Source organism: Microcaecilia unicolor, chromosome 1, assembly GCF_901765095.1.
Source record: "Microcaecilia unicolor chromosome 1, aMicUni1.1, whole genome shotgun sequence".
NCBI classification, from domain to species: Eukaryota; Metazoa; Chordata; class Amphibia; order Gymnophiona; family Siphonopidae; genus Microcaecilia; species Microcaecilia unicolor.
In genome coordinates, this window is record NC_044031.1 from 109,420,171 (window position 1) to 109,432,341 (window position 12,171).

General features: G+C 43.3%; 1 protein-coding gene across 1 annotated transcript; it reads right to left on the minus strand.

Moving 5' to 3' along the window:
- Window positions 1-6,609: 6,609 nt before the first annotated feature.
- Window positions 6,610-8,979, minus strand: OTUD1 (OTU deubiquitinase 1). The gene has a single exon (XM_030199304.1). The coding sequence runs from the start codon at window positions 8,613-8,615 to the stop codon at window positions 7,338-7,340; it is 1,278 nt and encodes a 425-aa protein (XP_030055164.1). The 5' UTR covers window positions 8,616-8,979; the 3' UTR covers window positions 6,610-7,337.
- Between the last annotated feature and the right edge of the window lie 3,192 nt (window positions 8,980-12,171).

Genomic DNA, 12,171 nt, shown 5'->3' on the forward strand with positions numbered 1-12,171 from the left:
AGTGGATCAGTGTTAAGGAGTAAGTTGATGGTATTCATTTTAATTCCTATTTACTGTGGACTACCAAGACTGTGTTCTGGTGATTGGATGCTTGGCTAGGCTTTTGTTATTTGGATTGGGTCTGTGTTCTTTGGTTGTGTGTTAATTCAATTTGTTTTCTGATATATATTACTCAGTGTCTTTAGGCGTATTATGTGGCACTAACATGCTCCTGAAGTCATCTTGTTCTCAGTTGCTTCCTTCGCTTTGCTACCGCCTATGGTCTTCTTGCAGTCAGATGTTTCTGGGGTGCAGAGACTCTGGCTGCTCCCGGGATGGGCGCGGGCAACGCCTAACATGGCAGCTGGCATGTGCAGTGCGGAGAAGCGTGGACTGGCCACGAGCTGCTCATGCCCCTCGCGTCTTTGGGATTGCCGCCGAGGTTGTCTTTCCCGCCTGTCCTCCCCAACTCTACACCACATGCGCCGCGCTCCCCATTCGCCTCATCACCTTGTCGCCCCTGGCGGGTGTCCGGCCAGCCAGTCCACTCTCGGCGACGCCAAGGGTGCCGGTCCGGTAGGGAACTGCTGCAGTCCAGGGCAGGAGGAAGCTGCGCCGGTTCCCAGCGGCTCTTGGCAGCCCATCTGAGGATGATGGCCGCAGCCAGGCTGTGTAATAGCGCCTTCCACTCGACCCTCCGGTACTCCTCCACGGCAGTCAGCGCTCCACTCGGCGGCGTCAATAGTGTGGGTGGGCACCAGGTCCGCGGCGCCGCATCTCTTGGACTGGGAGACAGCAGTTGGTTCACGCCGGCTCTCGGCACACCGTCTGGAGAGGGTGCACTCGCAGTGGCTCGACTCCGTGACACTTTACGATTCAACCTCCAGGTGAGTCCACTGGCCTGGCCCAGACAGCAGCTGGATATCAGCACGCCAACCACCGTGTCCATTTGGGTCTCGTTCAGCACGCCTCGAGCTGATTGCCAGCCAAAGTCGTCAGATCTAGCAGCCAGCTGTCAGCACGCCGACCACCGCGTCCGTTTGGGGGTCGTTCGACCCGCCTTGAGCTGATCACCAGCCAAAGCCATCGCAGCTAGCTGCTCCTGCAGCACTCTAGATAGTGGCCATCTTATTTATTTATAGCATTTATACCCCGCTCTTTCCCGCTTGATAGCAGGTTCAGTGCGGCTTTCAATGTATGGGTACAAAGTGTCATAAAGATAACATATTGTATGGGTACAAGTATCAAAGAGGTAATACAATGTATGGGTAAAAAGTATCACAAAGATAAGGATGGACCTGAGTATGATATTTGAGGCTGGCACAAAATATTTTTAAAGTTCTTCTTTGAGGGTGGGAGGGGGTTAGTGACCACTGGGGGAGTAAGAGGAGGTCATCCCCGATTCCCTCCGGTGGTTATCTGGTCAGATCAGGCACCTTTTTGTGCCTTGGTCGTAAGAAAAACTGGACTAGGTAAAATCATCCAAACGCTCATCAGGGACACCCTTTTTTTTCCATTATGGGTCGAGCACCGCCCAAGTCCCGCATCGTTACGCCTCCGACACGCCCCTGGGAACTTTAGTCGTCCCCGTGACGGAAAGCAGTTGGGGATGCCCAAAATCGGCTTTCGATTATGTCGATTTGGGCGACCCTGTAAGGACGCCCATATTCCGATTTGTGTCTAAAGATGGGCATCCTTCTCTTTCAAAAATAAGCCTGATAGTCATATTTCCTATGCTAAGTTCCAAGTGTGAGTTAGAACCTCGATGCCATGTGGCTCCTAAGGATATTATTAGTTTGTCTGTTAGTTCTTTATGAGGAATTAGTATTAGCTGCACTGCTATTGCTACCTCACTATTCTGACAAATACTGATGAGTGTTGTGGCTAAGTCTTTAATTGCTTTGCCACAATAATATATAATTTTATATCCTTAATAAATTGTAATATATTTCCAATGTGTGTCATTCTCTCATATTGCCAGCAAAACTTTTGTGAGAACCTTTTTGTTTTGGAACCACTTTAGGGCAAAATCATACTCCAAACAGACAATACAAGCCACAAACTCTTAACAGAGTAATTATTAGCTAATTAACGTATCAGCTAATCACCTAATTAGCCCTACATAATTGGTTTCTCACCCAGAATGTTTAGTTCTCATTACATAAGCACCTATGCAAGACCATCGGTATTGTGATATAAAGCATTTTATTATAAACCATATAGAGGCCATTGTTGAATTTACTGTGGTACATTAAACAGATTAAATAAGTAAATACTCAAGACTGCTTATTACACAAATGAGTCTACTCACGATCTGGACCATGTATTACATATACCAGGGGATGGCCTACCAAGGACATGGTTGTGCATTCTTTATTTTCTCTGCATTATGCCACGATGGGCTTACCCTGTGGACATTATGAGGTTTCTGGAACACAACTGGTCTGAGTAGGCCCATCCACATACATACCCAGAAGACTTATAAATTTCATTCTTGCACTTCATGCACCACTCAGTATGCAGTGTATGTTATTCTATGTCCATGTGACAAACTGTACATTGGTCAAACTACTAAGATCAGAACTTGAACCCCGCAGTCATCTTCATACTAACACTACTACTGCCCCTTTGGTTTCTCACTTTATTCAGGCTGGCCATGCAACGGTTTGTAATGGAATCTATTCCCAATTTAACACTTTGAGGCAACAGATCATACAGACTTGTGGTTAGGGAGCAATTCTGGATATTTGAACTTCAATCCACTGGCACTGAGGAACTCAATACAATTTATATAAAAATATTGGCTGTGGTATCCCAACCCCATTCTATTTATGTATCGTGTTTATTTCAGTGATTGTCAGCATTGTGTATGACATATGATTACATTGACTATAGTGTCAGCTTCGTAAAGTTGTTTTTTTCAGCAGCATGACTTCTTACTCACATTATCTTTTCCATTTCCAGAATCTAACATTTATGCCAGCTCAGCTGAAGTAGTAAACTTGCTTTAACAAAGTTGTATGGTGATAGGTGTGTTAGCCTCAACAGCCAGATTTGGTCCTTGAAGAAGTCCTCAAAACAGGGTACCTTAACCAAACCCATGTCTTGATTTAACCATGCTCAATAATTAATATAAGAGCTTACTGTGGTGTTTTCACTGTGCACGGACACTCATTTATGTATATAATGATTTTGAGCAACATACCATACATACTTAAATATAAACCAAGGTTTTGGGCCAAAGAAAGACATCCAAAAATGCATCTCAGCATATATTCAGCCTAACCTCTCTCCCCCTTTATATGTTCTTTGACTTGCCCTTTTTTTTTCTTTTTCAGGAAGCAGAAGGTTAAATAGGGGCAGGTACCAGAAACAAATACCTGAAGTTATGGGCAATCTGGTTTCTACCAGTTCTTTTTCTCTATTTCAGTTGAGGTTGAGTGCTATATATATCAGTAAAAATTAAATCTCTCAAATGACAGATTCACCATAAAAATGGTAGCTCACTTTGCCTATTTAATACTAACACATGTAGATACAGTGGGGGAAATAAGTATTTGATCCCTTGCTGATTTTGTAAGTTTGCCCACTGACAAAGACATGAGCAGCCCATAATTGAAGGGTAGGTTATTGGTAACAGTGAGAGATAGCACATCACAAATTAAATCCGGAAAATCACATTGTGGAAAGTATATGAATTTATTTGCATTCTGCAGAGGGAAATAAGTATTTGATCCCCCACCAACCAGTAAGAGATCTGGCCCCTACAGACCAGGTAGATGCTCCAAATCAACTCGTTACCTACATGACAGACAGCTGTCGGCAATGGTCACCTGTATGAAAGACACCTGTCCACAGACTCAGTGAATCAGTCAGACTCTAACCTCTACAAAATGGCCAAGAGCAAGGAGCTGTCTAAGGATGTCAGGGACAAGATCATACACCTGCACAAGGCTGGAATGGGCTACAAAACCATCAGTAAGACGCTGGGCGAGAAGGAGACAACTGTTGGTGCCATAGTAAGAAAATGGAAGAAGTTCAAAATGACTGTCAATCGACAAAGATCTGGGGCTCCACGCAAAATCTCACCTCGTGGGGTATCCTTGATCATGAGGAAGGTTAGAAATCAGCCTACAACTACAAGGGGGGAACTTGTCAATGATCTCAAGGCAGCTGGGACCACTGTCACCACGAAAACCATTGGTAACACATTACGACATAACGGATTGCAATCCTGCAGTGCCCGCAAGGTCCCCCTGCTCCGGAAGGTACATGTGACGGCCCATCTGAAGTTTGCCAGTGAACACCTGGATGATGCCGAGAGTGATTGGGAGAAGGTGCTGTGGTCAGATGAGACAAAAATTGAGCTCTTTGGCATGAACTCAACTCGCCGTGTTTGGAGGAAGAGAAATGCTGCCTATGACCCAAAGAACACCGTCCCCACTGTCAAGCATGGAGGTGGAAATGTTATGTTTTGGGGGTGTTTCTCTGCTAAGGGCACAGGACTACTTCACCGCATCAATGGGAGAATGGATGGGGCCATGTACCGTACAATTCTGAGTGACAACCTCCTTCCCTCCGCCAGGGCCTTAAAAATGGGTCGTGGCTGGGTCTTCCAGCACGACAATGACCCAAAACATACAGCCAAGGCAACAAAGGAGTGGCTCAGGAAGAAGCACATTAGGGTCATGGAGTGGCCTAGCCAGTCACCAGACCTTAATCCCATTGAAAACTTATGGAGGGAGCTGAAGATGCGAGTTGCCAAGCGACAGCCCAGAACTCTTAATGATTTAGAGATGATCTGCAAAGAGGAGTGGACCAAAATTCCTCCTGACATGTGTGCAAACCTCATCATCAACTACAGAAGACGTCTGACCGCTGTGCTTGCCAACAAGGGTTTTGCCACCAAGTATTAGGTCTTGTTTGCCAGAGGGATTAAATACTTATTTCCCTCTGCAGAATGCAAATAAATTCATATACTTTCCACAATGTGATTTTCCGGATTTAATTTGTGATGTGCTATCTCTCACTGTTACCAATAACCTACCCTTCAATTATGGGCTGCTCATGTCTTTGTCAGTGGGCAAACTTACAAAATCAGCAAGGGATCAAATACTTATTTCCCCCACTGTAAGTACTGGCTGTCTGCTGCCTCATATAAAAGGTTCACCCTTTAATTTAGGCACCAAGGATAATGATGGTGGAGTAAAAACTGTCAGCACTAACACCCTTAACAGAGCTAGGGCCCACAGTAAACCTTTTCACAGAGTCACTGCAGCAGGAGACAGGCAATTAAAATAGAGAGAAAACTTGCCCTGTACATCTCCAAAACACACAAGGCTCTTTCTTACTCTGACATCTGCACATACCTTAGACTATGACCAATGAAGAACCAAAGAGAAAAGTAAAATGTTTGGTTCTGGTTACACACATTTAAGGTTGAATCTCCTATACACCTGAAAAAATTATCAACCTCTAATATAATTATAGTCTAGATAAACCAACTCATTTAGAAAATATTTCCTATGAAGCAGACACTGAAATCTCATATCCTAATTCCCCATTAAACTGATAAAGAATATAAATATTTCTAAATGCTCACACCTTTCCTTACTATCTTTCCACACTTAATTTCATTCAATGTCAGCATCAGCAACACACACAATCACTCCTCCCACTCTAGGCAGACATTGTGAAAAGCTATGCAGCAAACTAATATTTTGGACAAGAACTACACTACTACTGAAATGGAACCAATTTATTTTTCCTGCTCATGTTGCTTCCAGCAAGCTAAATATGCATGTGTACAATTAACCAGAAGTTACTGTACTGATATATAAAAATAAAATTCAGTAATAAAGGCCATGACTTGTAAATGAAATGGCTCAATGTTAGCTGTACTTCATGTATGTTTTTTTTGCATTTGAACTGAAATGATTACATTCCACAATACAATTGCTCAGTGGGCAGTCTCTTTTAAAAGCAACACTTGCTCAGTGGGTAGTCTCTTTTAAAAGCAGTTACATATAGCTTCATAACAACTTAAGTACAATTTAAAATGAGTTTTGATGGCAAACTATGCGTAGTCAATTTACCAAAATTGACATCATCTCAATATACAGCTCCTGTACTATAAAGAAAACTGATGGTGTAATTTTACTATGCTAGAATGGGGTGGCATTCATTTAGGACAAAGCTCATTGTATCCAATAGACATACATAGCACTATTAATATTTTGTTATATTTGTACCCCGCGCTTTCCCACTCATGGCAGGCTCAATGCGGCTTACATGGGGCAATGGAGGGTTAAGTGACTTGCCCAGCATCACAAGGAGCTGCCTGTGCCTGAAGTGGGAATTGAACTCAATTCCCCAGGACCAAAGTCCACCACCCTAACCACTAGGCCACTCCTCAAGCAAGTATTATGTACATTAGTGCAGCCTCTCTCAAGCAGGCCCTGCCCAGTCTTTTTTCACACTAGTCTCAATGGATACATATGAGATTGTATGGATATGCTGAAAGCCAGAGTGGTTAAGGTGTCCTGTAAACAGGCCTGAGAAACACCAAGTTACATACAACCCAATAAAACACACTTACTAAAAATGGGGTGAATACAGAACCCAACAACCTTTCAGAAAAAAAAAGCAGATATAAACTTTATTCCAATCCACATTAGCTCATTATTGTACTATTATACAGTTAGTAATTCCCTAAATCACAAAATATTACAAAGTAAAAAAAAAAAGTATCAGCTACATTAACACTTGGTGGCAATACAAGGAAAAAAAAAGCGGAAACCAGAAGGCAAGTTTCCAGTAGGAAATACAAAATGTTTGGCCTAGCAAACCATGAAACCTGTTTAATTACATTTTAATTAAACTAAAAAAGGGCCATGTTTTGCCTTGTTCAATAAGGCAAAGAAGAAAAATTACATACAGCATTACAGCTGTTGAAATCAAACTTTGTACAAAAGCATCTGACTTGGTGGCAAGACTAGGAGAATGAAATAGATGAAAGTACAACTGTTAAAAAGTGCAAAAATACAAAATTTTTAGAACATACATTAAAGAGAAAAACAAATATACACTAAAGAGACGACCTGCACATAACTTTTATATAACAAAACAAATACCAGATTACCAAGGGCTGACTATAATGAAACATTATCAACTTGTGCAGCAGCCGTCGGAAGTTTCACTTTCGTAAAACATTCAAATAAAGGTTTTAAGGCATCAAATGTGCAGTACATCTATGAGGAAGTTTTAAAGTGCTATCAGCCTGTCCAGAACATGACTAATCCTGACAACAAACAACATACGAAATAGTCCCTTACTGCCACCAAAGGGTGGTGTACATTTTAAGCACAGGAATTTTGTTCAATGTACATTTTGGACAAAGACACAGCCATTGACTTGGCCAACTCTTCGTCCTTTTTTCGCTGCACTTGAGTCTGTTTGCACCAGTTGTCATACTCGGGATTGAGCATCTGCTGATCAAACACTGCATCATAATGTCCGTTGCTAAGCCAGCTAAGCCAAATGCTAGCCCTGGACAAGTCTTCTGGTCCCAAGTAGTGAATCATAGTGGACACCGTGGGGCATTCCGGCCTGCCACCCGTTGTCAAGTGAATGCTCACGTTCAGCATCTGACTCATGGCCAGCATTTCGGGGTAGCCCGCCCAGGCGCCATCCTGGGCAGCATTGATCAGGAACTCGCCCACGTCGCCCTCGATGATGGGGCTAAACTCGTCCAGGTGGTCGGCGATGTGGAAGACTGTGCACTCCCTCAGCTCCTTGTGTCTGGCCTGGTCCCCGTACACCGCTTTGCTGACCGCCCTGTACAGGCAGTTGCCGTCGGGGATGATATGAAAGCGATACTTGTCTCTCTCCCGCAGATATTTATCCTGCTTTTCCACCTCAGCCAGGTAGAGAGCCAGCTTCTCGTTCTTATCCGCCCTGCTAGCGGCGAGCAGCCCTTCACCCCGCAGGCCTTTTACCTTCAAGTCCAGCTGCTCATCGGCCCTGGGGCAGTGCAGCTCATCATGACAGCTTTCTTGGCGCCGGCAGGAAACTAGCTCGTGCTCCGGCCGTCCCTCGCCATCCCTCCAGTGGCTCGGGCTAAAACTATAGGCCGGTGGTTTCTGTAGCATATCCAGGCGGCGGTCCTGCTCCAACGGCCGCCAGTAAGCACCGGCTCCCTGGCTAGGGGGCTCCTCGGTCCTGTTGGCGAGCCAAGAAGAAGCAGCGGCGGGCATCAGGGGCTCAGTCTGGCTGAGGAGGCGGACACTGGCCAAGCACGTCCTGTCTGGAGAGGAATCGCCGCCAGGCCCTATGGCCGCCGCCACCGCTGCTTCGTTGATGATACGAATAGGCACGATTCTCTCTATGGGCCGCACGGGGACCTGGGCGTTGGACGTGAACTGGCCAGCTGCGCCCACCGGAGCCAGCTCGAAACAGGAGGAGAAGGCAGGCATGGTCCCTACTCCGCCGCTGTTAACCGCTGTTGCTGTCTCCCGCGCCCGGGGCTCGACTGTTTCCGCGGGGCACTCCTCGGGGGGCTTCTCATCGGCGCCAGGCAAGGGCACTTTGAAGGCGGCCCCAGGATAGTGTGTTAGCACGCTGCTGTAGAACTGCATGTCCGCCCCGCCGCTCACGCCCCCTTACTTATACACAGCGCCCGCCCGGCCGCCGCCCCCTTCCCTCGGCCCCGGGACACCGAGCTGAGCAGCGCTGCTCAAAATAAACAATGGCGTCAACAGCCACCCGCCAGCGCGTGTGAGGGAGGGGGGGTACTGAGGAGCTCGCGCGCTCCCTCACCCTCTCTCTCTAGAGGCCGTGGCGGCCAAGAGTAGATGGACTGTAGACTGTCACTGGGGATGACGCGCGACCACTACACTACCACATCGTACGCTCTGGAGATTTCTGGAACCTGAGTGCTGCAGCAGGAGAGGGCGGGGCGAAGGCCTTGTTTACAGTTAGCGTTGCTCGGCGTTTTTACGTCAGGGCGTTGGAATGTTACATCTGCGCCGGCAGCTGCCCAGCCCCACCAGGCCTGCTGAGAGATTGGTCAGCTTGCTCGTACCCGGGTAAAACGTGGATCCTATGGATCCCGCGGATGTAAACCAAAGGGCCTTAAAAATCTTTGTGGTGCCGGACCGGTCGTTCTTCGTGTCTGAGGGGGGCGAGGTCGAGGGATTATATATATGATATATCTATGAAACCGGAGAGGGGTATATTCCAAATGCAAATGTGGTTGTCAGTGCTGCCCTATGTGCCTTCATTTTTGCTTATTATGACAGTAAAAAATATTCAATGAATACCAAACTCGTATGTGTGGATTATATTTTTTTGTTTGACAGCTTTATTTGCTTATTTCCGATCTGACGAAGAAGGGTAAGCTTCGAAAGCTAATCAAGAAATGTATTAAGTTATGTCCAATAAAAAAGGTATCATCTTATTTTCTTTTCCATGTTTTATTTTGTTTGATTTCTATTGATAACTTTAAGAGTGGACTAATATGGCTACCACACTCCTTTACTTATATGAAAACTTCCCATATCTACATATATAAATAGAATTAATAATCAGTAATCCCCCCCCCCCCCCCCCAGTTTACAAACCCACGCTAGAAGCTATTGGTGTGGTAATGCAGACACAGGCCATTCCTTTTGAATGAGCTGTGTCGGCATTGGCTCGTGGCAGCTGCTAGCATGGCTTTGTAAACGGGGGGGGGGGCCAAACAGTATTAAAAAATGTTATAGCTGTTAGAAACGACAGTAATAAGCTCTCTGTATTTTGTGTTCTGTTTTTCTACTACTACTACTATTAAACATTTCTATAGCGCTACTAGACTTACGCAGCGCTGACAAATTAACATGAAAAGACGTCCCTGCTCAACAGAGCTTACAATCTAAATTTTTCTACACTGTTCTATAAACTACGATGATACAGTTTTCAAATTTCATTGAGGATATCCTGTTTCCTGAGCTGTGCCTCTTAATTGTTGTTGTAATCTTCCTTTGGGAAGCCAGGTGTTATAAAGATGGAATATATTGAAATTAAATGGAAGTTAAATTAAAGTCTCCTTTAATTGTAACGCATGGAATCACATTTTCACTTTATGTCATTTGTAGAAGCATACATTTTGGATACACAAATTGATTACTGTGCTTTGAGCATGTTTCTGGAACAAGTAGTTTTATAAATCAAAATATTAAAAATAAATATCTCATTTCATGCTGATCTCTCATTTGTTTAAACAAACCTTAATGGTCTATAAGCTCCCAACTTAAAACACAAACTAGTGAGAAGCAAGCTCCTGATACAAACTCAAAAAAAAAAAAGAGAGTGGCACACATCCTTGCAATATATCCAGCTGCAAACTATGCCAAAACATTGCACAGGATCCCATGGTCATCCACAAAGGAAAAAATATTCAACATAAAGGACTCCTTCACATGCTTATCTTCCAATGTGGTATATATCAATCAATGTAAAAAGTGTGAAGAAGGGTGCTATATTCAAGGACACTAATTTCTTTATTATCGTTTACATATTGTTGTTTTAAATGTTGTTTACTATTACTTTTAAACTATATAATTGTATTTCATGCACTGTAGCCTTTTCTACAGATATGTGTAAGCCATATTGAGCCTGCAATTGGTGGGAAAATGTGGGATATAAATATATTAAATAAATTCTTCCAATGTGGTATATATAATTCAATGTAAAAAGTGTGAAGAAAGGTGCTATATTCAAGGACACTAATTTCTTTATTATCGTTTACATATTGTTGTTTTAAATGTTGTTTACTATTTTACTTTACTTTTAAACTATATAATTGTATTTCATGCACTGTAGCCTTTTCTACAGATATGTGTAAGCCACATTGAGCCTGCAATTGGTGGGAAAATATGGGATATAAATGTATTAAATAAATAAATATTGGAGAAACAAGCCAGATGCTAAAGAAGAGATTTAATTTACATAGACATGAAAAATGTCAGTGCCATCCAGGATGTCTCTCTGTGGGACAGCACTATACAAAACCAGAACACTGTATCAATGATTTTATGGTCAGAATACTAAAAGGAAACTTTAATACAATCCAGAAATGTAAGATCTTTGAAGTCAGAATGATTAAATATTTTGACACCCACCAGACAGGACTTAAAAAAGATCTGGGTTTTCTAGCCCATTATAAACCATAAAATTCTACTGCATTGTCACCCTCTTATCACCGTGTATCTCTCCCTGTCTCTCATCCACCCAACTCCCATGTTTCTCACCTTACCTACCCTACCCTCTTCCTGTGAGACTGTCATTGGAATGCTTTGATGTTTCACTTGTATATACTGTTATTTATCAACATTTGCTTATTTCTGATCTGAAGAAGGTTATTACCTCCTGACATCAAAATTACATTTTGATTGATAATACTGAAAATCAGTTGTGGGGGGCAGCATGTAAGCCTAGGAAATTCATGTGCCAAAGCTTTGTGAAAGATATAGTTCCATATGGCAGGAGAGGTACTGCTTTAACACTATCCCCGTTGTGCCATGCTTCATTTATCTCCATTTCATATCTGCTAAGAGAACCTGACTTGTATAGCTTGAAAAGAGAAAGGAAACCAACAGGCTCATTTGCGAAAGAGATGGACGTCCAAAAAGTGACATAAATCGGCACTTGGACGTCCTTCTCACAGAGACGTCCAAATCAGTATAATCAAAACCACATTTTGGACGTCTTTGTCAGAAGTCCGTTGCAAGGATGTCCAAATCTCAATGGAAGCGTGTTCGAGGCGGTTCTTGACGTTCCTAAGACTTGGACATCTTTGAGCAATAATGGAACAAAGCAAAGATGTCCAGGACTAAAACTTGGACGTTTTCACCTAGACCTGTTTTTATTATGAATAATCCAGAGTAGTAATTTCAGTGTATCCAACTAGCAACAGCTTAATATGTAACTTTAATATACAGCTTCCAAACCACTATCCCTTCATGATTTAAATGACCTCAGCGATGTCCGTTGCCATCATATTTATTGTAATGGCAACGTTAGACAACATCAATCATCTTCATCAGTCCACTATAAACTAATTCAAGACTTTTATAATTATTTTTATTTGACTTAGCTTTTGACTTAGCTTTTAAAAGTCCATCTATCCTCAAGCTCAGGGGGTAAAATGCCCGA

Excerpts from the sequence above, each read along its gene's own strand:
- OTUD1 (XM_030199304.1), bottom strand. The coding sequence starts at position 8,615 with ATGCAGTTCTACAGCAGCGTGCTAACACACTATCCTGGGGCCGCCTTC.